Source organism: Monodelphis domestica, chromosome 3 (genome assembly GCF_027887165.1).
Source record: "Monodelphis domestica isolate mMonDom1 chromosome 3, mMonDom1.pri, whole genome shotgun sequence".
Taxonomy (NCBI): Eukaryota; Metazoa; Chordata; class Mammalia; order Didelphimorphia; family Didelphidae; genus Monodelphis; species Monodelphis domestica.
This window is the reverse complement of record NC_077229.1, coordinates 417,126,512-417,154,268: the sequence shown is the minus strand read 5'-3', so window position 1 is coordinate 417,154,268 and position 27,757 is coordinate 417,126,512. Positions and strand designations below refer to the sequence as shown.

The 27,757-nt window shown below is 38.9% G+C and overlaps 1 protein-coding gene and 1 long non-coding RNA gene across 3 annotated transcripts in view; one reads left to right on the top strand and one right to left on the bottom strand.

The window, feature by feature from the left end:
- Positions 1 to 14,457, bottom strand: part of SLC14A2 (solute carrier family 14 member 2) — a 72,130-nt gene extending 57,673 nt beyond the window's left edge. Inside the window, exons 1-4 of the mRNA XM_056824377.1 lie at positions 14,284 to 14,457; positions 11,497 to 11,674; positions 9,680 to 9,869; positions 2,960 to 3,088 (exon numbers count right to left, since the gene is read on the bottom strand). Coding sequence (XP_056680355.1) covers positions 2,960 to 3,088; positions 9,680 to 9,869; positions 11,497 to 11,674; positions 14,284 to 14,457 — 671 coding nt within the window. The remainder of the gene's footprint in view (positions 1 to 2,959; positions 3,089 to 9,679; positions 9,870 to 11,496; positions 11,675 to 14,283) is intronic.
- LOC130458486 (uncharacterized) overlaps positions 1 to 25,874 on the top strand; it is a 147,231-nt gene extending 121,357 nt beyond the window's left edge. For both annotated transcript variants that reach the window (XR_008917829.1, XR_008917828.1), the window contains exon 3: positions 25,636 to 25,874. This is a non-coding gene — a long non-coding RNA (uncharacterized LOC130458486). The remainder of the gene's footprint in view (positions 1 to 25,635) is intronic.
- Positions 25,875 to 27,757: the final 1,883 nt, after the last annotated feature.

The window sequence follows — 27,757 nt, the reverse complement described above, 5'->3', positions numbered from 1 at the left end:
CCTAGTAGTGGTATTGCTGGGTCAAAGACATAAGCAGTTTTATAACTCTTTGGGCACAATTCCAGATTGTTCTCTCTCTTACCTTTGTTTTTCACTAATGAGACTGCTTAACATCTGTCTAACCAGCTTGTTCCAGTGTCTGGAATTTCACCAGTAAAACTCATTTCTTTGAATTAAATTTTCCCTCTCTAAGTAATCCCTTCTGAAATATTAGCCTCCATTGGAGTGGTAATGTAGTAAGTCCTCAGCATCTTTAGTATGAATGAGCTTATCATTGATTTTCTTTCCTAACAGGAGGGATAAGAAACAACTTGAAAAACAGCAGTACTTGAGGGAGAAAAAGTGCTAAAAAGGTTTGAGGGATCCTAAAAAACAAACGTTGCCACCTCATTCTGTTTAGCGCTGGTAGCTTTTGGTCTTTTTTTCTTCACATAAAAACATGAAGGTTTACATGGGTCTTTTTTCATCCTCTTGGATGTGAAGCCCTTTAAGAAAATTCCCACACAGATCAGGACCTTACCTGTTTTCTTTCCTGGGCAGGATAAGAAAGCTTTTCAAGGCAAAGTAATTAACTGAGGATATTCAATGTTATAACGTTTTGGAGTGCTTCTGGGCAGTTATTAAATACTACTCGAGCCAGGTTAAACCAATTTGTTTTAAAAGCCTCACAAGATGGAAATAAAGGAGATTTCCTCTTTGGGGATGTGAAGTATAAATTATTCTCCTTAGAAATGACTGGAAACAGGGACAATGTGCTGATAAAAGGCACATATACTAGATCTGGAGATAGGGATTATTCTAGTTCCAGTCCTTCCCCTAAGTAGATATGTGACTGCTTGTGAATGCCTTCCCTTCTCTGGACTTAAGTGCTTCTCTGTAAAATTACCTCCTTCAGACTTTGAACCACTGTTCAGATCTCTTTTTCATGCCTTTGCCTCATATTCTGAATGTGTTTAATCCATTGTACTCCTTGGTTTGACCTTGTAGGGATTCTGGTTATCCTTTTGGTTCCTGGCTTGAAATGTGCCCCTTTCTCACCACTGTGGCACCTAGAGGACATCTGAAGACCCTTTTGATTCCAATGATCTCTTATTCCAGGTTTTTCCTTTTGCTTGTCCTAGGGCAATCATTTCCATTAGTATATCGATCAACCATATATTAAGCATCTACTTCAGGTCCTGTAGTCCATAAAGTACTGTGGGCATTCTAAATTAGAAACCTTCCTATACCATAAAGAGCGTCTGTCATAGTGTCACAGTGCCTTTTGCACAGGAAGCCCTCAGATCAAATCTAGCCTCAGACATTTACTAGCTGTGCCACTCTGGGCAGGCGACAACCTCTGCTTGTCTTGGTTTCCTCAAATTGTCAAAACGGAGGATAATAACAGCACCTGCTTCCTGGAGTCGTTGTGAGGATCACATTTGTAAAGCCTTTAAGTTCTTAATAAATGTGTTGAATTAAACTGTCCAACCAATCTCTATCCTAATAACCATGAGGCGGTCTTCAATTCTCTCATTTTTACTAGTTCTAGGGGATAGATTTTGAGAATAATTAGTAGTGATGACAAAAATAATACCTTTTATTTTTAAGTTCAAGAAGTGCAAATACTTCCACATGTGACAATTGTTTTTTATAGCATCGTGATAATTCTATGAATTATGCAAAGCTCAGCTAGCATGGAGGAGGCAACTGAAGGCACCAAAAGGTCAGCCTTGCCCAAGATCACATAACATCATATGGCAATGACAGACCTTAAAGCTTTAAGTTTCCTGGCTGACAGCTTTTAGAGATTACTTGGGGAAGGGGAAATGAACAAGCAGTTATTAAGCACCTGCTATAAGCCACACACTGTACTAAGCACTTTACAAATATTATATCATTTGACCCTCACAACACTCCTGATACATCGGTGCTATTTTTTTAAATTTTTTACTGACTTGGAATACTTTTATCCTATTCCTTTATTTTCCAAATCAGAATTGACTACTCCATACCAAATGAGATCCTATCCCACAAGCCTTTCTAGACTCCATGGCAGTGTTTTACAGTTGAGGAAACTGAGGCAGTGTTTAAATGACTTGCCCAGAGTAACACAGTTAGTGTCTGAGTTCCAATTTGAACTCAGATCTCCTCGCCTCATGAACCAGAACCACCTAAAGACTTCAATGTTACAAAAGGGTAGTATTTGAATGTCTGTCCCTTGGCATATTCTTTCTACTATAATTCTGTATCTCATTGTGGGCTTTAAGGTGGGCTTTTTTTTAATCTTTTATATTTTCTATGAAGGGAAATCAAGATTGTCTTCTACCCAACTCAGTTTTCTTTCTTGCGTTTTGGGGGCTTTGTTACTTACTTTTGGAAATGCCATTAATCTATCAAGAGGGTTTTACTGGAGTAATTCTAGGTGGAGGAACAGAGTCAAAGACATGAAGGGACCTTATTGGGGTTTAGCACACCCTGATTGATTCTGGTTTGTGAAAGCCCAGAGTCTTTGGATAACCCCAGGACAGGAGGGGCATTGTTGTGAGGAGTTGTGTTCAGGGAGGTGGGAAAACCACTACACTATACCCATATAATAATGTTATTTCAAGTAGAAAATTTGTATGAGACAAACTTTCATTGCTAATAGCTTGTACTAGACGATGCTGGATCATTTTAGACTCTGGGCGACTGTTCTGGTCTTCATTTCGGGTCTTTATCTCATCCTTTAAGTTTATACTTTTTAGCTTGACCTTTTTGTATCATTATTTAACTTTGTCCCACCAGTTATGCTCTTTCTCACCCTATTATTTGACCCTAATCATGGCATGTATGTCAGCTCCATCGCCTTGTGGGTTGGGGACCCAAACAATGTCACCACTACCACTCTGCATCCCTTGTCTAAGTTTGAATAGGTCAGGGTCCTTTAACCTAGACCTTGGGGGAGGTAGATAGGGTCAAGGGGATGAATTTTCCTTACCATGTCATGGAGGTAAAGGTAACTGGAAATAGAAGCCACCAGTAGTAGTCCAGCTTCTTCGAGAACACGGCCATCAGGAGTCCCACCAGGATGCCATTGTAACCATGCAGTCCTGAGGCAATGGCAGACCTGTGGGACAAAAAATGATCATACTAACGATCATAAAAATAAACATTAATAGTAACTAGCACTATTAATAGTGCTTTACATTTTGCAAAGTGATTCAGAGATGATCTCATTTTATCACAAGAACCCTGGGAGGTAGGTGCTATTATTATTTCCATTTTATAGATGAAGAAACTGAGGCAGACAAAGGTTATTGATCTGTTTAGGGTCATAAGTTGGTTAAATTTCTGAAGTAGGATTTGAACTAGGGTTTTCTTCTTTAAAGCAGGTCCAGTGTTCTATCCCTTGCAACACCTAACCTTTAAATTGGATCCAGCAGGAGTCATTGATCAGCCTAATATTGGTTCTTGTTTTCATTTAAAGTACTTTAATAACCATTTGGTGAATTGAATTCCTTCAAACAATTCTTTAACTTCCTGATTTTTATTACCCCTACAGGATAAATTTCAGAATGATTAGTCTTGATGAAAATATTTACTTGCATTTATAGTGCAATTTTACATATATAATTTCATTTTTCACCCATTACCAAAGTTCTCTGACTTTTGTTAATTAGGTAAAGTAAAATAACTCAACTGAGTCAATCCAGAAAACTCACAAAGCTCCCAACTATCTTCTATATAATAATAATAGCTGACATTTATATAGTGATTACTATTTGCTGAGCTCTGTGCTAAGTATTTTACAATTATCTCATTTGGTCTTCACAACAACCCTGGGAGGTGGTATCATCACTTTAATGATGGGGAAACTGAGGCAGAGGTGCAGTGATTTGCCCATTTTCTTGTTCTAGGTCTGCTGCTCTATCCCTTGTGCCATCTACTATAATGTTGTGGAGGAGAGAAAATGCCTTATTTGTTTGCCTCGTATGTTCAACATCCAACCAAATCTTTTAATTCATGAGATTATTGTCTGTTTCTGTCTTATTTTGGGATTGTTTCCTTCTTCTCTCTTGTCCCCAACTGCCATCCACCTAGATATCACACTCAGGATATGTGTCAGTATGGGAACACTAGTTTGGGTTTGAGGACAGAAAATGATTATGCTTGAGTACATTTCAAAGTTAAATATGATTGTGTTGGGATTTTTGAAAGAGGGAAGACTATCTGTACTTTTGCTTCTCAGAAATCATGGATAATTGAGAAAGAAGTCACTGTACATATGTACAAATGAATACACGCCAATATTATGCTGGGGAAGAAGGAAAAAGATTGGGTAGAGACTGTTACCCAAAGTTAGATGGTACAATGGATAGAGTGCTGGACTGGGAGCAAGAAATATTAGAGACCCAATTCAATCTAAGACACTAGCGGTGTGACCTTGGATGAATCACTTAACCTCTGCCTTCCTCAGTTTCCTTAATTATAAAATGGGAATAATAATAACTACCTCCTTGTTTGTTGTGAGAACCCAATGAGATATTTATAAAGTGCTTGGCACAAAGTGCTTGGCATAAAATAGGTGATTAATAAATGATTATTCCCTTCCCTCTCTTCAGCTGAATCCATCATCTTTTTGGGTCCAGTTTGAGTAGCCCCATTTTTTTTCTTTTCCAACTCTAAAGACTATTTTCTTAATTATCCTAGTAACTCTGGGCAGGGCTGTCCTTGGAAAGATCCTGGCTTAGGACTTCACCTCTCAGGAAAAATGTCTTATACAAAAATGTCAGATGTTGGAAATAATTTCATCCAAATTACATTCTTATAGATGTTTTTGACCTTAACATTCTTGCCTCCCTAATTCCATTTCCACAAAATCTCTTTCCCAAGTAAGTGCTCGTTTTCCTACAAATCTATTGCTTGTACCTTGGTTGCACACAAGGCAAATTGTGGATGTTAGGAAGGTGAGCATGGTGGGGACTTCTACAGAAGGAAAAGGGCCCTGGTAAATCCAACCCTTCTGATTTTTCAGCATTGGGGGGTGGGGGGTTGAATGGACCTAAAATGGCTGATTATCCACTAAGAAGTTGGTTTAGTGGTCTGGCATATTGAGATTTCTCTAGGCTACTTTTGGGTGGTTATCTAACCCAATTATATTAAAAAGTCATAAGATTGATAATTATTTGGACATGTCCTTAGACATATCAAATGGGATCCAGAGTTTTTCTACTACTGGTATAGGACTAGTTATTGGTAAATCAAAGGGGGACCCTCTCTAGGTTTGAAACCACCTCTGCCCTCAAGGTATTTATAGGATAATTGAAGAAAAGAGACAGATACCTTTGACATAATTTGAGGCCAATTTAATGCTAAACTAGATGTGGCACTGAGTAAAAATGATAGGGGGATGCAGAGAGGGGAAAGTCAGTGCAGACTAGAGGTCAGGAAAGGTTAAATGGAAGAAATGGTACTTGAAGCACAGAGCAACTTTAGAAGAGGAGTGAGGGGCAAAGAGAAAGTGTTCCTCCTAGGGAGAACTAAATGAGTAAAAATTATGGAGGTATAGGAATATACATGCATACTTGGGGGGGGGGCAGCTGAATGTAGAGGGAATGATGGGACATAGAAATTAGAGTGTCTATAGATGATTTCACTGCTGGTAAGAGCACGGAGGGTTGGGGGCATGCTCTCATGACCCTGCTGATTAGCTGTCACAAAACTCCAGCTCTGAACTACTTCCACTACTCTGTCTCTACTCACATACTGCTAAACAGAGGTGGTAGAAGTCACACTATTTGTGCATATTACAAATTTATGTTATCTAAATCAAATTGGATTCTCATTGAAGCAAGGCAATACTTTTATCTTTTTCTAAATGATTCCTTGTACCACCTTCCCTAGAAGCTATTGCCAAAACTTTTCTCATTATACCTTTCACATCTTTTCCTCACCCCCAGTTAAAGACAACCTCTTTTGCTTATTGAGAAAATTAAGCCATTCACATTGAATATCTTCTTTTCCTCATTCCAGAACTCTTCATCATCATCCTATCATCCCTCTTCCTTTCTTTAAATCTCTGATAACGAGATGATTCTTCTTGTCAAGGTCATCCCAGCCACATGTTTTCTTGATCCTCTTTTCTCCATAAAATTTCACTCCAAACAATCCATTCTCCTCCCTTTTATCCTCTCCACTCTGTCTATCCAATCTGATCAATCCTTATCTACTAATTCCTTTTGGTAATTCCCATTGCCTTCAAACAATCCCATATCTCCCTATCTTTTTTTTTTTTTTATAATTAAAAACCCTTACCTTCCATCTTGGAGTCAATACTGTGTATTGGCTCCAAGGCAGAAGAGTGGTAAGGGCTAGGCAATGGGGGTCAAGTGACTTGCCCAGGGTCACACAGCTGGGAAGTGTCTGAGGCCAGATTTGAACCTAGGACCTCCCGTCTCTAGGCCTGGCTCTCAATCCACTGAGCTACCCAGCTGCCCCCCATATCTCCCTATCTTAAAAAAAAAAAAAAGAGTTCCCTAGACTCTCCTATTCTCAGAAACTATCATCTTATATAACTTCTTCCTTTCTCGGCCAAAATTTTCCCTTCTTTTCTCCTCAACATCTTTCATTCTAACCTTTGACCTCATCACTGAATCAAAGCTGTTTCCCCCTCCTCCCCCCAGCCATAGGTACCAACACTCTTACATACTAAATATGATGATTGTTTTTCAGTCTTTATTTTGAATTCTCTGCTGAAGTTGGTATTGTTGACCCCCCTTCTTTCCTGGATATTTCCTCCTTCCTAGGTTTTCCTAACACTAATCTCTCCTGGTTCTCCTCTAGTACTTGCTGATCCTTCCTTCTTAGTCTTTTCTGGCTTATCATCCACATTACACATACAAATTATACTTGGAGAATGGGCATTCTCCAAGGCTCTATCTTCAGGATATTCTCATATTCTCTTATAGTTTTCTCATATTCTCTGTCTATAAACTATCTTTTACCAATCTCATCAACTTCCAGGGTTTAATTATTATCTCTGTGCACATGACATAGACTTCTAAATCCAGCTTTTGATTCTCTGCTGGGTACCAAACATGACATGCTTTTTTTTTTTTGGAAATTTCAAAGTGAGTGGCATGGAAGTAACTGAACATGTCCAAAACAAGACCCATAAACTTTCCCCTTAAACTCCTATTTCATCTGAATTTCCTTACTTTTGGGAAAATCACCATCATTTTTTTCCCTTATTTTTTATTTTTATGCAAAACCCTTCCATATTGGTCACTGTTGTAAGAGCACATTCATATAACCAAAACTCCGCACTACTCTTCTCAAAAAAGTCTATTAGTTCCCTATTTGTCCTTAGAATAAAATATAGACTCTTTAGAACCCAACCTATCATCGTAACCCCAGGATATAGCATTCCCCTTCTCGTGCTGTATTACTCAGCTGAAATGACCTTCTCTCTGCTCCTCACATGTGGTCCTCCGTCTCCAGCCCCTATGTCTTTGTGCTAGCCATTCCCCATTCCAGGACTGCATGTTCTGCTCATCTCTGCCTCACAGAATCTCTCATTTTTTAAAGATGAAGTTCAAGCATCACTTTGCACATGAAGCTTTTTCTGAAGCCATCAGGATTAAGAATACCATCGTCTTCCTCTCCTAACTGTCTTGTATTTAATCACTTTGAATTAAGTTTATGTTTGTTCTGTATAAACTTCTATATGTACATGTTGTCATTCTGATAGACTATAAACACTTCAAGAGCAGGGATTTTTTTTTTTTCATCTTTGGGTCCCTGAAACCTAGAACAGCAAATTGACTGATTTATGGCAGTGAGAGAGGGAGGAAGGCTTGAAACAAAGAATTGCCTGTAGATGATGAAATGCTTGATATGAATATTATGCTCCCAGCACATAGATGTTGTCCAGCCTTTGCCAAGTGGTTGTGGTGACAGTTTGGTATAGTGGCAAGAGTAAATGGGCTCTAGAGTGAGAGGAACTTGGATCAAATCCTATTGGAGGATTTGAATCATCATTTGAGGATCTGAATCCTCAAGTTCTGTTATTTCCTGCCCATGTCACTCAGATTTTCTGAAAGTCATTTACTTTGTCTGGAATATGAGGGGGTGGGACTGGATAATCTCTCAATTATCTCCTCGCGCTTGATCCTATGATGACATGTTGCCTCTTTGGGATCAAGTCCATGCCTACAGTTTTTTGCCCATAGCAAAATCATTACTACAGAACCTTCCATACAGGATTCTCTGAGCACCAATCTATTTTGCTCTAAGCAGAGGTGTCAAACACATGCTCCTCTGGCTCTCTCTGACTCACAACACTTCCAAGTGACACCAGAACCAGATTAAAGTATAATTGGAAAACATTTAACAAAAAAAAAAACATTTATTTTATAAAATATAAAATTTCATAGAATTTATTAAAATACTAAATAAAATAAAAAATAAAAATACAATAAAACAAATAGATTCTTATGTATGGATTAGTAGCCCCTGTTTCCATAGGAGTTCGATACCATGCTCTAAAGGCATCTTCAAGGAAGTCACTGGCCCTGTGGCATAAAGAATGAGACTAGCACTGGCCTCCTTTAAAAATTAGGGTTAGGGCCCTGGACTCATTTCTCCATGGAGTTGCGTCCATGGAATCTGAGACGTTAGACACACCTGATGGTCTTGGCAACCTTAGTTATAACACAACTGATCCTGAAACCTCAGGTTTCAGCTTCACTGACTCTCTGCCTTTTCTGGTAAGACAAAAAAATAACCTCTGAGTGACTGCACACATTATATGTTCCCACCCTGACAATAGATCCTCCCTCCCATTCCCTTGCACAGTTTTCTGCTCTCGTCAGCAAGGACCCCTGACTGAACCCCCCAGAGACCGCACATCCACTCTGCTTTTTGGACCCATTTCCTTTCCTCCTCTTGGAATGCCCTTTCTATTCTTTCCCCTTTTCACAATAACTCGCACTTATATGGTTTACAAAGCATTTCCCTCACAAGAACCTGGTATGGCAGGTAGTATATATGTTGTTCTTATTTTAAATATGGGGAAAGCTAAACTTATGCCCCAGGACCCCAAAGCTAATAAATATCAGAGCTAGGATTTGAACTTGGGTTTCCTGACTAAAAGAACCCCACTCTGCTTCCATCTCCCCCGTTTCCCAGTGAGTCAGCTCATCATCCCGTCTCTCTCCCCTTTCAGCACTCTATAGCACACATTGCCTATATTACACAGTTTATATTGTAGTATACACATGGCTGTCTTATATTGTTCGCTATTTCTCATGCTATTAATTTGTCTAGATTAAAAAGAAGCTCTTTGAGGGCAAGACTTATGTCTTATATTCTGTATTCTTCCACAGTTGTTAGTACAGTGTGGGGCATAAAGGAATTGTTCAGTAAATACTTCATTAGTTAGGTGTCCAGTAAAATAAATATCCCTTATGACTGGGGCTGTAGACTCTAAATGATCACCCTGGTGCAGATATTAATAAAAGGGAAATAGGTCTTGATCAATGACACATGTAAAACCCAGTGGAATTGCTCATCGGCTATGGGAAGGGGAGGGAAGAAGGGAGGGAAAGAATGTGATTCATATAACCATGGAAGAATATTTTAAATTAATTAATGAAATAAATGAATTAAAAAATATATCCCTTCCCTCTTGTCCAGCCAGCCACAGGAAGGGACCTACCTGTCTTGACTCAAGGCAAGGGCAGTCAAAGTAGAAACCACTGCACCCAGGCCTCCAGTGATTGTCCACCAGGGATTCTGGATCAGGAGTCCAATGAAGATGATGAACCCACTGACTGGGTTATTAACAAACATCACCTGAGATGTCCCCCTCAGGACCCAATCGATGAACTGGAGAGCCACTGGCTTATCTGAAAGAGATCCATATAGCTAAGGCACTGAGGTCCACCCAACACTTCCCCTTCTGGCTATATATCTAATGGAAAGTCTCTGCTATTGGCATTCATAAGCCTATCAAATGTTTTCTTGAAGAGTCTCACTTTCCTAATCTGCAAAATGGGGATAATACTACATGTGCTACTTACCTTATAGGAGGAGAGCATTTTATAAATCTCAAAGTCTCATAAAATGATTGCTACCATATCAGGTTCTAGGAGGAATATAATCTAACATTCTATCTATAGGAAGTCAAGTCTTGCCTCCTTAAAGGTTTAGGTACTATCCTGGGTTTGAGGGTCTAGTCATAGGTTCAGTTGGTGAAGATGTCCTGTGGACAATAGTTAGGGGGAAAAAAGAAAAAATATTTTTCTCTGTAGTACTGTATAATTTAATTGTGAGCTAGGATTTGGACAAGATAGAAAGTCACTTGGAGGGAAAAGATGAGCGGGTAGGAAAGAAGATAACAGAAAAAAGAAATTTTTCTTTACCAAAGCTTTGAACAAGAGGAAAACTAAGATACCCACTAATTCATAATTGTATAGAATTATAGTGTCTATATAAATTATTTTTTAAAAACCCTTACCTTCCATGTTAGAGTCAATATTGTATATTGGCTCCAAGGCAGAAGAGTGCTAAGAGCTAGTCAAATGGGGTTAAGTGACTTGCCCAGGGTTACACAGTTAGGAAGTAGCTGATGCCAGATTTGAACCCAGGACTTCCTGTCTTTAGGCCTGGCTCTCAATCCACTGAGCTACCCAGCTGCCCCGCCCCATCTATATATAGATTTTATGGAGCAACAGACAGTTAAGAGTTAGAGCAGGCTTATCTAGGTCAGATGGAGAAAATGAATTACATTTGTCTAAGGTCTCATACCTAGTTAGTGGGCTAAACCAAGAATAGACCTCAGGTCACTCAACTATACAAGAGTTCAAAGGAATTGAAGATGATAAATGAGAAGTTCCAAGGTCTAGGGGTTCTCAGCATGCAAGCAGTGAGAGGCCAGATAGCAATTCTTGAACATTTGAAGGGAGGAATGATAGGCGAAATGGTAAGGTATGATGGTCTTCCGTCTTAGAAGAAGAATGGTCATTGGTGACTCCTGGCTCCTTCAAGCAATCCATAGGTGGGAACAGGGGTACTTCACTGAGTGACATTAGGCAAATCATCTTTGTTCTCCGAAGATGTTTTCCAAAAGTAAGGATGTTGGACTAGGTCATCGTTAAGTTCCTTCCAGCTCTAAATCTATGATTTTATAATCCTCAAACATGATCAGTGCTGAAACTACACTGGATACACATAATTCCAAGATTAGGAGGGGAGATCATGTTCCTACCTATTTCCCCCAAAGCAAGTGTAAGAGTGTGTGTGTGTGTGTGTGTGTGTGTGTGTGTGTGTGTGTGTGTTGGTGTTGGTGGTGGAGGTGGGGAAGGAGATGATGAGGGTAATATCTGTGATTGTCTGCCAGTGCTAGAAGAAAGAGACCATCTTCCTCCCTCTGTTCCCAGGAGACATGACCAGCCCTTGGAAAGAGCATGGTTGGTAGATCAGGGTGGTCCTCTATATCAATATCTTATTCTGATGCCCCCTAGCACATCTTACCTTTTATCCAACTGCTGTACTCTTTCATCTCACCAGTGAGATAGCTCACTGCTGTGAAGAGACTGATGTTGCTGCCACCAAAGCCTGGGCTCCGACGGGACATGGTGCTTTCTCTCCTTTCTCTCCTGGGTTTCTCAATTTTCACAATAGGATTATCCTCCATGGCTGACCGGAGACCCTTTTGAGTTGAGGGGAAAGTTGAGAAAACGTCCCAAACAATAGGATTTACTTATTCTATGTGTGTGATGGTAGTGGGGAACAGCATAGGGAATGATGCTCTTTTGGTCTCAGATGAAGGATCAGGAAGGGCTGCAGATTAAATGGGAATATTCTGGAGAAATTTTATTTGTTGCTTTTTTTTGTTGTTGTTGTTCACCACCATCAACAAATGCATGAATGCATATACATAAGCCATTACTTTGTTTCCCCAGATGCCTAGTATGTTCTGCTCAGACCAATGTTCCCTTTTCCAGATTTTTCCCAACTTCCCCTTCAACAAATCTTTGTTTTGTGGGTAATCCCTCAAGGAACTGTTCTCTGTTAAATGGGAGCTAAGAAGTGTAATAAACATAGCCAAGTTATATTTTATTTCATTTACATTTTAAATAGGATCCTTCTGGAGAATATAATTCAAAATAATTCAATGAGTGAGTCTAATGGTGGGAATTTCAGGGAGTGATGAGGTCAGTGCTGATAGATGAGATTATTTTTTCCCCTATCAAGGAAGAGAATTTATATAGTGGTTTTCTCTTCTGTGGATTCATGGGGGCAGCTCTATGTGGAACTATCCACAGAATAAGACCTACTTCCAGAGTAGTAGTCATTCCCATCTCTTAGCCTCTTCCCTATTCCCAACCCTTCTGCCTCACCCATGAGTCACAGAAGAACTGAACTATGAACCTTTTCCTCTGATATTTCCAGGAGGGCCAGTAGGAACATCTGAGCCCCCTGAGGCACCTTGGGAAGCCACACTCAGTCTTTCAGGATGTTTCTTAGTAAACAACCTTTCCCTAATGGGCAAGGAACAAAGACTGCTGCCTTAGAATCATAGACTCTTAGGAATTAAAGGGACCTTAGAGATTATCTAGTTAAGCTATTAAAAAATTTTTTTTTACTAGATTTGTGATTTCATCAGTCCAACAAACTCTGTCTACCAGTGTTGTTGTTCTTGAATCATTTTAGTTGTGTCCAAGTCTTTGTGACCCCATTTTGGGGTTTTCTTAATGAAGATGCTGCAATGGTTTGCCATTTCCTTATCCAGCTCATTTTTAGATAAAGAGATTGAAGCAAACAGGGTTAAGTGACTTGCACAGGGTCACACAGCTAGTAAATGTCTGAAGGAGGATTTGAACTCAGGAAGATGAATTTTCATGATTCCAAGCCCAGTGCTTTATCCACTTCACCACCCAACTCTCCATCTACCATTGGAAGAATCCAAGCTCTGTAGGATATGGATATGTTACAGGGATATTGAGAGTCTGAGTGACTTTTCCAGAGCCACATATCCAGTAGCTATCAGAGATTTCAAGGCTCCATTTCACCCTCATTTTACAGGCAAGAAAAATGAGGTCAATATATTGATGACTATCATGACAAATGTTGCTATCTGTATTATTTGGAGGAAACATCCATAACAAGAAGATCACAGGTGTATTTGAATAATATTACATAGCCAGTTAATGGTAGAGGAGGATTAGAATCTAAGTCTCTCAACCCTAACTCCAGTGCTCATTCCACTGTATCATGATGCCTTCATTTATTTCTGTGCTAAGAAGACTCTTCAGTATAGAGACATGCAGTTTGGGAGGAAATAGGATTGGAGTCAACAAATGCATAAAGGCAACAGAGAAAAATACTGGGGCCTTATTCCCATGTCTAGGCATGATAGGACAAAGGAAACACCTATCTTCAGATGGTATACGATGTGGAAAACTCATTGTCCCTAAGAGAGGGCACATTATGAAATATAACATTTTTCTATATTCAAGAATATGTTAGATCAGCCATTCTCAGGCTCTCCAGTCCTTCTGGAGTTCTCTAATGGAACCATCATGGCACTTGGAGACATCTGATTCCTGTATCAGAATATCCTCATCTGCTCTGTTATACCAGGCTCCACAGCACAGACAGGAGTCAGATATTTCTTTTAGCCAAGGGGGCTCACCAATGAGTCTTCATGAGTTTCACTTGTTTAGCTAAATGATGTATTAGGAGGGGAAGCTGAGGGTGACTGGGGCAGGCTTCCAATCTTTTAATTTGTACAGCATAGAAAGTTACCAACCCTTCCACTATCTTCCCTTTGTACTTCATTTGGGTCTAACAGGGAATCTTGGACCAAAGGGACTACAGGGCTGCCCAAGGTGACATTCTGATGTTTTTATATTAATGACCTATTTCCATCTTTTGGAATTCTGTGGGGGTGAAAGGAAGGTATGCCAAAAGTATTTTTTTTAAATATTTAGCAAATATTCCCCAGTACAGCTATCTGAACTGAGTTCCTTGGTTATTGTTCAGTCACATTAGTTATGCCACTAATTCACCATTTGACTATAGGTTAAGTTATTCTTGACTGTAAAATGAGGAGGTTGGGTTAAATGATCTCAAAGGTCCCTTTTGGTAATCAAACATCATCTGATTCTATGATTCTAAAGCTGCTGCTGGGGATGCTGCTGCTTACCTCCCAGCTCCCTCCAACCCTTGTTTTCAGGGAAAAACTAGAGCATCCACCCATACTGAGACTATCCATCCTCTTCTACCCACCAGCTATACAAGAATTGTAGGGTGTACCTTTTCTTCTGGCATTTCCAGGAGAGGAAGACCTGGGTGGCTGTCTGGGGAGCGTGGGGTCCATGTTGGGCACATGAACTCTGACTCATAAAGTCTGCATCTGTCAGAGAGAGAGTCTACCAAGAGGGGACTGCTGTGGGTCTCAGGCATGTCCTTTCGAGGCCGGCTGCTCATCTCACACTGTGATTAGTGAATAGAAAAAAAAAAAGAAAACAAAAACCAACCCAGCAGTCAGGTAACAGACATGAAAGGGCTATTGATGAGGCTGGGTCGGAGCAAGCAAATCACAAGATTGGTTCTCTTAGGGGCAGTAATATATCCATACATTTCTAAAGCTTGAATCCAATAATATAGCCCTACCATGTCTCTGGAGAGGACTTAAGCCATTCCATCTGCTGCAAACGTCCTCCCCCAATCTCTCTCTATGGAAACCCTTCTCATTCATTGAGGGCCAGCTTAAAGCCAACTCTTTCATTCATTCATTAAGTATTTATTAAGCATCAATATGTATCATTAAATATCTCAGGTGCTGGAGATAAAAGGAAAACACCAAAACAGTCTATCAAGTGCTTACATCACATGTGTATGTGCATGTGCGTGGGGACAGGCTGATGAAGAACATGTACACAGATGAGTACATGTATAGGTAAAACAAAGCAATTTCTGGAGTCTAGGGAGGATTCTAACAACTACAGAAATCAGAAAAAGTCTTCTGTAGGAGGTAGCACTGGTCTTGAGCCTTAAAGAAAGCTGAGGATCCCAAAAGTTTAAGAGGACGGAATGCATTCTTGGTATGGGTGACAGATGGCCTGTGCAAATACATAGAAATGAGAAGTAGAATGTCCTATATGGAAATAGCAAGTAGGTCAGTTTATATGAAACAATAGTGTTCGTGAAGGGGAATCATCTGTACCTTTTCTATCGTTTTTCCTGATTTCATGAGTAGAACCATTTAGACATAAGAGATAAGAGGGGACCAGAGAAGAAGGCAAAAGTAATTGCCCTACATGGGGACAAAATGTATGCTTTTGGCCTTTAACCCTGAGTTGGAATCCAATGAACAGTTCTCACTCATTATTGGAGAAGAGCCTGATCTTTGGTAGTGATGGTAGTGGATAGGGAGGGTGATGTAGGGCCATGAATTTTTCTGGCGTTGAAAGTCATGGACACGACCTTTGGGGAAATAACTCTTTAAGCTTCTTCATCTGTAAACTGGGGATAATAATTCCCACTTTCCTACCTCACAGGGATGCTATGAGGATCCAAGGTGATAACATATGGAAAAGTTTTGAAAACTATAGCATACTGTAGAACAATCGGAAAAAAAGAAAAATTTGTCATCGTTACTGCTTATTAAGAAGGCTCTTTCAAAAAAATGGGAAAAAGATGACTCATGGGGTTAATTGGAGAACCAATCCCTTTTGAATAGTTCTCTCTCCAGATGCCACCTCTGGATGGTTTCAACTCTCTGTCACACTCATGTTTTATGAATCTTTGACAGTGGTTCCCAACCTGTGCATGGAGAATCCCTAGGGAGCCTTGGAGTTATGGCAAAGGGTCCAAGAATCCATCTGTTCAGCAAGCATTGGCATGTTGATCTTTATTTAGCTCCAACAAAATATGCAGCGTGACTCAAGTCTGATGAATAGGCGAACACGCCATCTGTAGACTGAACTGTCTCACACATATATGCATTATTCTTTCCAAACAGATAGAGAGGCTGTGGTGATTAATAAATTACAGATTTCTCCAAAAGCATTAGAGAATTCATAGCAGCCTTTGGTCATGATTTATCTTCTTATTCAGCCAGATCAATATTATACCTGCTATCATGAGAGAGTCTGTGACATTTTAAAAATTTTAAAGGGGTCAACATACTTGGAGAGGTTGATAATGAGCTAATGTCAATCTGAAGACTGATAGTCTGAGGTAGCAATATTTAGGCTACCTATTTCCTGCTCATAGACATATTATAATAGCTGTTCATCCCAGCATGTGCTGATCTAAGTTTGGTCTGGCTTCCAACTCTATAACTTGACTGAAACTGCTCTCCCAAAGGCTACCATGAATTTCTTAATTGTTTAATCTAATGATCTTTTCAATCTTCATCATCCTTGATCTTTCTGCAACCTTCATCACTTTAATGACTTCCTCCTTCTGGATAAACTTTCCTGTTTTGGTTTCCATGACATTGCTCTTTTGAAAGAAAAGCGGTTCTCAGTTTCCTTTTTTTTGGTTCAACATCTGCCTTCTGTTCCCTAAATTTAGCTATCCCTCATGACTCTGTTCTAGGCTATCTTTTCTTTTCAGTTTTTGATCTCTATTCTCATATACACAGATATAATCTCGATACTATGACTCCTTAATATCTCTATATCGAGCTTGAAATTCTCTCTTGAGTTTCAGTTTCTCATTATTAATTTCCTATTAGATGTGTCCTGCTAACAACACAAATGCACAACATTTAAGATAGAACTCGTGTCTCTACTCAAATCTCATTCAAACTTTATTATTTCCACCATCCTTTCATTCATGTTCAGGACCCTGTAATCACTAATGTCTCTTTCCTGTCCATAACTCTCTAATATATTGTTCCATTCTGTCAATTCAACTCCTATGACATCTCTTGAATTTTCCCTCTCCTCTAAGTCTTCCTCCTACTCATCGGTCTCCCTGACTATTTCAGATCTCCAATCCACCCTTCACACAATTGTCAAAATAATCTTTCTAAGGCATAGATCTAATCATGATTCTACCTGGCTCAAAACCCTTTTGTGGTTCCCTATTATAATGGGGATCCCACAGATAAAATAAAAATCACTTAGCCTCCTGTGGCATCTTAAAATTTTGGCTCCCACATCTTTTTCTATCTATATTTTGCAATATATTCCTTCACTAATTTTACTTGCTGCCAAATTGGACTACTAGCTGTAGCTTCCTGAAATCAATCTGCAATCTTCCGCCTCCACGTATTTCCCGTTTATCCATCCTTCCTCCCCCTTCTGCAATATATAGACTTTATCTTCCTCTCTCAGATTTCTTATTTGTTGGTGTGATTTCCTTCATGAAGACTTCCCTAATTTTCCTTAAAAATTCTCAAGAGTTTTTTGTTCGGATTTCTGCTTTAAACTGTTCACTCTCAAAAACTGTATCTTGCTTATTTATATGGAGAAAGACTAGAAGTGTTCATGGTCAGGCCAGAAGGCTGTCTGTACTAGAGATTTTGTGAGTCTCAGGTATCAATAATAAAGGCAGTAATGTGGAAAAAAGACACATCCTCTGGTTCATTTGTTTTTGCCTCAGGTTTATTTGCATGCCAAACTGGCAGCAGTTTAGGATCCTAGAGGGTGGTTTCTTTCCTCCAAATTCCTCATCTCCTGTGGATTTTCTGTGAAATAATTTTGGAGTTAACAGACTAAGACTCAGAGATTGGCAGAAGTTAAAAGAAAATTTCCAACCTTAAGTCAGGTAGTTGTTTGGGGCCAGGGATGTGAGTTGATTTCTGGAAAGGCTGGTCAAAAGAATAGAATTAAACTTTGCCTGAAGATTCTCTTCATCTTGTTGTTTCTTGTCCTTTCTGGCCACTTGGCTTGTGTATAGGGGCTCCTAGTCCTAGATTAAGCACTAAAGCATCACTAGCCCTCTCAGCTGGGTTAGTGTCCTGGGAGAACAAAATAGCAGTTGGTCCTGAAGAGGCCAAATAACTGAAAATCATCAGAGTGGCAGAGAGCAGTTTAGGGAGACCACAGGACCAGAAAAGATGGAAACAACTGAAAATATAGAGACAATATCTAGTAGTAAGTAGTCTGATGCAATCCCTGAAGTGCAATTTCAGTGGTATAAATTGTTCTAGCCATACTTATACCACATGTCCCAATGTATATCTTCACTTTTGGCATGTTTCCTTTCCTATAGGTTCCTTGACTACATGTATGCTCTCTGTTTGACTTTTCATGAGTGTTTCCTTTTCATGTTTTCAGCATATGTGCCTTCCTCAGTGGTGGGATGGTAAAGTTTTGGGACAATGCATTCCTTAACATGTATAAAAGAAATATGTTCTTGGCACTTAAATTGCTATGCTGTTTGATATTAAACAACTTTGCTGTGAACTGATGTGGTCCTTATAAAAAGTAAGCACGTTGACCATGTAATAGGGCATAAAAACATGACAAACAAGTGCAAAAAAGCAGAAATAATAAATGCAATCTTTTCAGATCACAATGCAATAAAAATAATAATTAGTAAGGGTACATGGAGAGGCAAATCAAAAATTAATTGGAAATTAAATAACATGATTCTCCAAAATTGGTTAAAGAACAAATCATAGACACAATTAATAATTTCCTTGAAGAAAATGACAATGATGAGACATCCTTTCAAAATCTATGGGATGCAGCCAAAGCAGTACTCAGGGGGAAATTTATATCCTTGAGTTCATATATTAACAAATTAAGAAGGGCAGAGGTCAATGAATTGGGCATGCAAATTAAAAAATTAGAAAGTGAAAAAATTAAAAATCCTCAGATGAAGACTAGATTAGAGATCCTAAAAATCAAAGAAGAAATTAAATTGAAAGTCAAAGAACTTTTGATTTAATAAATAAGACTAGAAGCTGGTACTTTGAAAAAAAACAAACAAAATAAAGTACTGGTCAATTTAACTTAAAAAAGGAAAGAAACAAATCAAACCAGCAGTATCCAAGATGAAAAGGGAGATCCACCTCTAATGAAGAGGAAATTAAGGCAATCATTAAAAATTATTATGCCCAATTATAAGGCAACAAATATGGCAATCTAGGTGATATAGATGAATATTTACAAAAATAAAACTTGCCTAGATTAACAGAAGAAATAGAATATGTAAATAATCCCATATCAGAAAAAGAAATTGAACAAGCCATCAAAGAACTCCCTAAGAAAAAACTCCCCAGGACTAGATGGATTCACAAGTGAATTCTATCAAACATTCAACGAACAACTAATCCCAATATTATACAAACTATTTGACAGAATAAGCAAAGAAGGAGTTTGACCAAATTCCTTTTATGACACAAATATGGCACTGATTCCAAAGCCAGGCAGGTCAAAAACAGAGAAAGAAAACTATAGACTAATCTCCCTAATGGACATAGATGCAAAAATCTTAAATAGAATTCTAGCAAAACGACTCCAGCAAATGATCATGAGGGTTATTCATTATGATCAGGTGGGATTTATACCAGGAATACAAGAATGGTTCAATATTAGGAAATCCTCAGACACTTCCTGGCTATGTAGCCCTGGGGAAGTCACTTAATACCCATGGTCCAGCACTTATGGCCCTTCTGATTCAGAAAAAATAGAGTACTAATTCTAAGACAGAAGGTTTTAAAAACAAAACAAAGCATCAGTTAAGTCTCATGAGGTATAATTTTTAGTAGATGCTATTTCTAAAAGTACCTCTTATCTGAAATAGTATGCTTGAGTCCCAGACAAATGTTTGTTTGTCATATTACCCATAAAAACTTTTAGAGAAAAGACTGTTTGGTTTTTGCTTTTGAATCATCTGCACCTAGAAGTGTACCTTTTAGACACTAGGCATTTAATAAATATCTGATTAAAAAGCTGAATTGAATTGCTTTGCACCAACCAACTCACTAATCAGTAAATATGAACATCTACTTATTAAAAAGATTTAGGGAATGATATTTCCCTTCAGGTATACTTATAACCTGCACAATTCAGATCCTATGAATCTGTTCTTTGAAGGAAAAGGATTTCAAGTCCTGCAGGCATTGCTGCTTGACCTAGTGAAGGAGAGGAGGTTAAAGGAGAGGATTTTGTTGGCTTTAAGGTGAGAAAATAGGTCTCCAATCTGATAGGCAAATGAATCAGACAGACATTAGAGTCTAATAAAAGGGGCAGATGGAATATAAGATGTGAGAGAGACTGCATGTCTGATTTGTCTGTCCTGTCTAGGAAACCTCTTGTTTTTGAGTAAGGATTTCCCATAAAACTCTGGGAGTGATAAACAGCCCAGAACACTGCCTCTCTCTTACCCATAAGCTGGATGTCTGGTTTCTTACCTAACAAGAAGATCTTTGTGTTTCTGCACAGATACGTTCTTCTCTCTGAAAAAGCAAAGGAAAATGTCATTTCCAATCTGGTCCTTAAATTTGAGAAAGGAATAGTAGGGATGTAATTACATTGGTAGGAAAGAGGTGCTGCTTTTTCATCTCAAAGCTTATGCTCACCATGTTTTTAGAACTATTCTGCCTGGGTGATTTCAGAAAAAGCCAGAAAGATTTATATGAACTGATGCAGAGCAAAATAAGCAGAACTGGGAGAATATTATATACAGTAACTGCAATATTGTGTAATGGTCAACTGTGAAAGGTTCAACTATTATCACCAATACAGTGATCTGGAGGATCTGAATTCTGAAGGACTTATGACAAAGAATGTTATCTGCTTCCAGAGAAAGAACTTTGGAGTCAGATGCAGATCAAAGCCTACTATGTTTTGTCATTAGCTTATTTACTGTTATATTTTGGAGTTTTAGTTTTATGTGAGTATAGTCTTTAAACAATGACCAATGTGGAAGTATGTTATGCATGATAATACATGTATAACCCCGATCAAATGGCTTACTAACTCCATGGGGTGTGGGGAAGGGAAAGGAGTGAGGGATGGAGACAATTCAGATCTTATAATTTTGGAAAATATATGTTCAAAATTATTATTACATATAACTGCAAAGTAAAATATCTTTGAATAAACAAAAACAATCCCCATCCAATAACTGTAGATAAAAGACCTATTCTTCCCTAGAGATACCTTATAACACCAAGTACAATAATGAAAATAAAACTATCTCACACTTGTGTAATAGAAGAGCTAGCTTTCTGATATTTGTACAAGCGTATGGCATTCTGTTTTGGAGATGATGGGACAAAATTGAATTGGAGTTGCTAGTTCTTTTTATTTCATACCTGGCTTTGGGTGGAGAGTGAAAATATTTCTAGTCAGTGCCTCGTTACACAGAAACATGAAAAGCACCAGAAGTTGACCATGTAATAAAGATGCTTCCCGATTGGCTCAGAGTAATCCTAGGATTATAGAATGTATTGATGATGATGAATTTGACCCAGAGATCCCATGGGTGAATTCCAATTCAGTGGTGGTGGTAATGTGTTCTGAAGTAAAATATAAAAATCTCCTCTGTCTTATCTAGAGAGAATCGTTGTTGTCTAGGGAACTGTAGTTGGATTAAATATTTTAAGGAATTTTAGGACCAAGTGATCTGGAATAAGTATATTATTTTACATGTACTATTTTAATTTTTAATTCAATTTTATTATGAGCTCTAAATTCTTTCCCACCTACCTGCTCCCCCCACCCCAAACAGCAGGAGAACATAGTCCATACTCTTCAGATACCTCAAACCTTGGACATTCTTCTTGTGACTCCCAGACCATGCCAATTTTCTTGTTCTTCAAATGCTATTGGTTATAGTGGCTTATACTCATGCTTGGATATGGGCCCTATATTCAACCTTTAACACTTGATCTAACACCCTGGAACCCTTAGTGATCAACTCCTTACCACCTAAGATCATGCTGCTGCCCCTGACCCCTTCCTGAGTTGGAAGCTTCCTGACAATGCCTTCTCTATATTCCTAATCAATGCTAAGGCAAGTCTTAGGCTTGATCTAATTTCTGGCCAGTGCAGGGAAATATATCAATCATTCATAGATATCTTCAAATCAATTAGTTCATTAGATGATTCCTAGTTGTATGCAAGAACTCGAGAACATGGGAAACAGGACACACAAATTTTAGAGGGAGAAAGAAGATATAAAGCATTAGAAATGGTGGGGTGGGGTGGGGGGGAGCTAGGCTGTACAATGGATACAGAGCCAGGCCTGAAGTTGTGAATATCTGGGTTCAAATCTGTCCTTAGGTACTTCATAGCTGTATGAACCATGGCAAATCACTTGGCTAGCCCTTACCCTCCTGTCTTAGAGTTGTTACTAAGACAGGAAGTAAGGATTGAAAAAAAGACATTAGGGGGCAGGTTCAAATAGGGCACTTCTGTGGAATTCTTAGAAAGTCAAGAGCAGCATGATGGTGCCAGGCAATAGAAAAGGGGCATGGAAAATCAGAAGAATATGAAGGAAATCAAACTTGATCTATTTCTATTTAGCTGATTCAGCCCTACCCTCATCTGCCTCATCTCTTCAACAATCATTTCTCTCCTTCTTCTGTAAAAACCAATGCTTTCTACTTTGTGGAGAATCACTCACAAAATCAAACCAATGCATCCCTGGTATACACTTCCCATCATTCATAGGAAGAACTGCGTTGCCATGTCTCACCCTCTTCCTTAATATAAACCCTCCAACCAGACTGGTCTCACAGTTCTGAACATGCTTTACACATTCCTGCCTCTGGTTCTTTCCTGAGGCTGCACAGAACCTAGAGTCTTCTCTACCTCCTCACCATCTGTCCCACGCCTACCCAATCTTCAAAGCCCAGCTCAGGTGCCACGCCTTCCATGAAACCTTCCTTGCTGACTCAAACCCACACAATCTCTTGCCTTATAATGTAGCCTTATTTCATTGTTTATCTCTTCACCTACAAGGGCGCCAGATTTTGTTTTTGGATATATTAATTTATGACACAATCAAGTCATATTTATTTAACTAATGTGAAGTGTCATTCATTTGTTCTGAGATACTCATGATATGATCTCCCTTTCCTCTCCTTTAGGCTACTATTTTTTTCCTCCTGGGGAATAGTAAATGTAACAGGGCAGCCCGGAATACAGCAGCTTAACCTGTATAGTCCTTACTGATGAAAGGCTGAGTTTGAAACAGGAGGCAGAAGTAGATAAATCACTTGGTGGTTATTGGTGGCTTTAGAGGTTCATCAAAGGTAGACCCTGGAAAGGCCAGTGAAGGCTTTATCTTTGGCTAAGGTGCAGGGACACTGCTGGGGATGTATTTTTATTTACTGTCCAGTAGTATACCAATTGATGGTCATTCAGGGAGACCTGGGGGAAATCCCTTCCCATAATGGGTCTCGGTTTCCTCAAATGGAAAATGAATGGCTTTATTAGATGACTTAACTTTACTCCCAACTTTAATTCTATGATTAATGATTTCTATGATTCTATGATTTAATTCTATGATTTGATGTCTTTACCCTAATCAATCTGCTGGATGAAGTGTAGAGGATTCTGTGACCATACACAGTGCACATTATGAAAGTCTAAAAAATGAAATCATGAGTTTGATCCAATCTGGCTATGACAGGACATTACTTTAGGTACTTAATCTAACCCAATACTTGCTAAGAAAAGTAGCATAGCACAATGAAGAGAGTGCTAGCCTTAGAACTAAAAAGACCCAAATTCAAATCCTGTTTCTGACACTTACTGGCTGGGCAATGAGGAGCAAGTCACTCTGTTTCCTCATCTGGAAAATGAATTGGGAATTGGACTAGGTAATTTGTCAAGCCCCTTTATAGTTCTAGACCTGTGATACTAAAAAGTAACTCCAATGAGGAGAAAATTGAAAAATTATTCACCTTTAAGAAGTGCTCTCCCTTTTCTATGAGAATTGTATTCTAATCTACAAAAAGGAGGCAATCTGCTTTTGTTTCCAGCAGGATGCAAAGAACATGTTGGATCTTCTGCAGTCCCTTGCCAGGCCCTCATAGGGTCGTGTGCTTTGACAGGTATGTGTTGGTGAGGCTAGGCTAGGGAGGAGATGAATAGATGAGCTCAAAGATACCTTCCAGTTCTAAAGCCTACAACCTAGTTTGCTTATTCCTTCGAGATATCAAAGGGTCTTTCATGTTGAGCCTAGAATAATGATGACAACATAATAATAACAAATGTTCTGTATATCACCTGAAGCTTTGCTAGCATGATCATCAAAGCCCCCAGAGTTCAGATGACTGAACCAAGATCCTATGGCTATTAAATGGAAGCCGGGAGATGGAGATGACTTCTCCAGGTGACTTCCTGACTGTAAATTCGAATACTATTTTGCATTTTAGATAATCAATAATAATAATGATTGTTTTAAAATTTTTTTTGGATTTGAGGGTGGGATGGAGAGGGAGAGTGAAATAAAAGGTAAAAGGTTGCTCTTCTGATTTACTCAATTCTAGCTTCTTGCATTGCCACCGCTCAGGAATAGGACCTCTGAGAGCCAGTCTGCTGCTGTAGGACAAGGTTTTGTCCCAGGGCTCTGGAGGGAAGAAAGGCAACCCCGATAGCCAGGGGACAGCACCTGGAGAAAACAGGAAAGCTGCCACTTAACTTGCCTGGAGATCTCTGATACTTGTTCTCCCTCTGGTGGCCAACAGGCATTATAGCATCCTGCCTACTTTTAAAAAAATGAATTTCCTTTAAAAATTGGGTATCCATTGAGACTTTCCCTTCTCAAAATGGAGAATTGATATGGAAGGGGAAAAAATAAAAGAAGTCTATCATCCAGACATGTACTCTACAGGAAATCAAATATTGGGATCATCTGGGAGAAATAATTCTAGGGATTCATGTTAAAACTCTCCTGTGCCTCAGTTTCCTTCTCTACAAAATGAGGTTGAATTATGAATGATTTCTAAAGTCTCTTCTTGACCTAAAGGTCTATGATATCATGACTCTAAATATTTGGGTGAATCCAGAATCCATTAAAATTCCAATTGAAAATCCATTTCCAAACCTATTTTGCTCTCTGTAAGAATCAAAGGAAGATACAACTCAGAAATGGAATCCTAGGTTTAGAGCTAGGAAGGGTCTTATAAACTACCTAGCTCAAGCTTCTCATTTTACACATGAGGAAACAGAAGCTCAGACTCAGGTCACAGAGCTAGTAAACAATAGAGTCAAGATTTAAACTTGGATCCTTTGATTTTTATGCAACACACTTTCTATTGTGCCAGTGGGACTTTCTTAAGATAAGAGCTTAAAATTTCTCTTTTTTCTTTCATGCATGAGAAGAGACTTCCTATTGGTAACCAGGTGGTGCTGTGGATTGAGCATTGGGCCCAGAGTCAGGAAGAACTGAATTCAAATGTGGCCTCAGCTATGTGACTCTAAGCAAGTAATTTAATCTATGTCTGCCTCAGTTTGCTCAAGTGAAATGGGGATAATAATAATAGCACCTACCTTCCAGGGTTGTGATGAGGGTCAGATGAAATGATATTTGTATGGGCTCTTAATAAGTATTTATTTCTTTTCCTTCCTTCCATGAAGTCATGGTAGGAGGGATAGGGTAGAACAACCTTAAAGTTTTTTTGACTTTACTTTTCAAACTCACTGCAGAATTCTACTAATACTGTGTTATTACTCTCATTTATAGATGGAAAATTGAGGCATCAGAAGTTACATGGCAAGGAGGGAGGAAGAGAAGGCAGAATGGAGAGAACATGGATCACAAAGTATCAGAAAAAGATTATTAAAAACTGTATCTACATATAATTGGGAAAATATAATAATAAAATAAGGGGAGAAAGTACATGGTTACCGTCCTTCAGATTTTGCAGCATTTGTCTTCCTATCCATGATTTCCTTTGGTCCTCAATTCTGTGGGGGCAGGTAGGTATTGTTGTGTCCAATTTGGAGATGAGGAAACAGCCTCAGACAATTGAAGGGAGATGTCCAAGTTGATGGTGCAACTAATATTACAAACCTGATTTCCTGAGGGCTAGCCTAGGGCTCTGTGGAATACAAGGTGCCCAGGGTGAAGTGAAGTACATGTTGCCAGGGTTAGACTCTGAGTTTTCAGTCCTTCATCCTAGTGCTCTGTTCATTATATAGCAAAGACTTATTTTCATCTTTTCTAGGTTACCATTGCCATGGAAACTCAGGATGTCCCACTGTCACCTCAAATTCAACATTTTCAAAACTAAACTATTCATCTTCCCTTCCAACCCTATTCTCTCTCCTGACTCTGTAAACAGTATCACCATCTTTCTGATCATCTCCCCTTAAAATCATGAGGTCATCACTCTCATTCCTATGTCTAACCATGTTTTAGGCTCTGTTATTTATATCTAGGATCATGGACTTTTGAGATCATTTAGACCAACTCCCCTAATTTGTAGAAGAAAAAACTGAAGCCCAGAGTGGGAAGGTGACTTGCCAAGTTCTCTTGTACAAGGTAACATGAAGCAGAGATGAGAATGGAACCCAGGTCTTTAGGCTCCAAATCAAGCCTTTAGGCTCCAAATCAGGTGACTTTTTCCACTACACCAAATGACTTTCACAGTTGTCATATTCTTTCTACTCCCTGGTACTATGTGCCATCTCTGTTTCACGACCTCTCCCATGGGCTATTACAAATAACTTCTTAACTAATTTCTCTGTCTCCATTCTCTACCTTTGCCACACTATCATGCATAATCCCTGATTAATCTTCCCAATGGATGGATAAAGCAATCATGTTACTGCTTCACTTGAACATCCTTCCATGTATTTCTGTTGTTTACTGTATCAGGTAGAAACTCTTTAACCTAACATTTAAGGCCCTTACTATCCTGGTTCTAATTTAATTTTAGGTTAATCTCCCACTTCTTTCCTTTACATATTCTAAATTCCAGCCAAACAAGACCCCTGTGATTTCCTGAAAATTTCCCTTCCTATGAGCCTTTGCTTATGAGATTTCTTCAGGCGGAGATACTCTTCCATTTCATTTCTTCATGCCCTTTCAGTAAGGTCCTAATCAAATATTCTCCTGTCCATGTAGCTTTCTCTGATCCTGACTGCTTCTCAAGAATTCTGAGCATGCATATAGTCTTTCCCCACAGTCAGATTCCTAGACATATAACTCATATACATATCTTCCCTCCCTTTTCAGACAGGTAAGGATACTGATGCTGCCACATAGGACAATGGTGTGTATCAAATTGTGTAAGATGCTTGAAGAGAAGGGCAAGGGATGGTAAACAGAAACAGCAACAATAGCAACAACTGAAATAACAACAATGCTTTTAGGTTTGTAAAGCATTTTATAAAACACATTCTTTCTACAGAACCTACAAAATGTATTTCTATTGTGCTTTACAAAATATATTATCTCTTCTGTGTCATTTATTGTCTAGAAACACTTTGGAAGACAATCAAAAGACAGTCAGATTGAATTTGATAACCTCACACCTAGTAGGTGTTCAGTAAATGTCTGCTTAACTGAATTAAATCTTAGTACAATGAAGAACTATTGCTTTGGCAGGCAGAGAAGAGGTCCACCAAATGCTAAGGGAGAAGAATTTCACTTTTCTGTGTTCTCAAGCTGAAAAAGACTAGAGAAAGAAAAGAATTATAACTTAGCTTGACCAAAACAATGCTTTTCAAAAGGATTACACAATGCATTGGTCATTTGTCAAGATCAGGCAGTGAATTCATTTTCTAGACTATGTTTCTTCTGGTTGGTATCTATCCCATAATTGGCTTCCAAGGTGCAAGTGCCAAATGGTGTACACTAA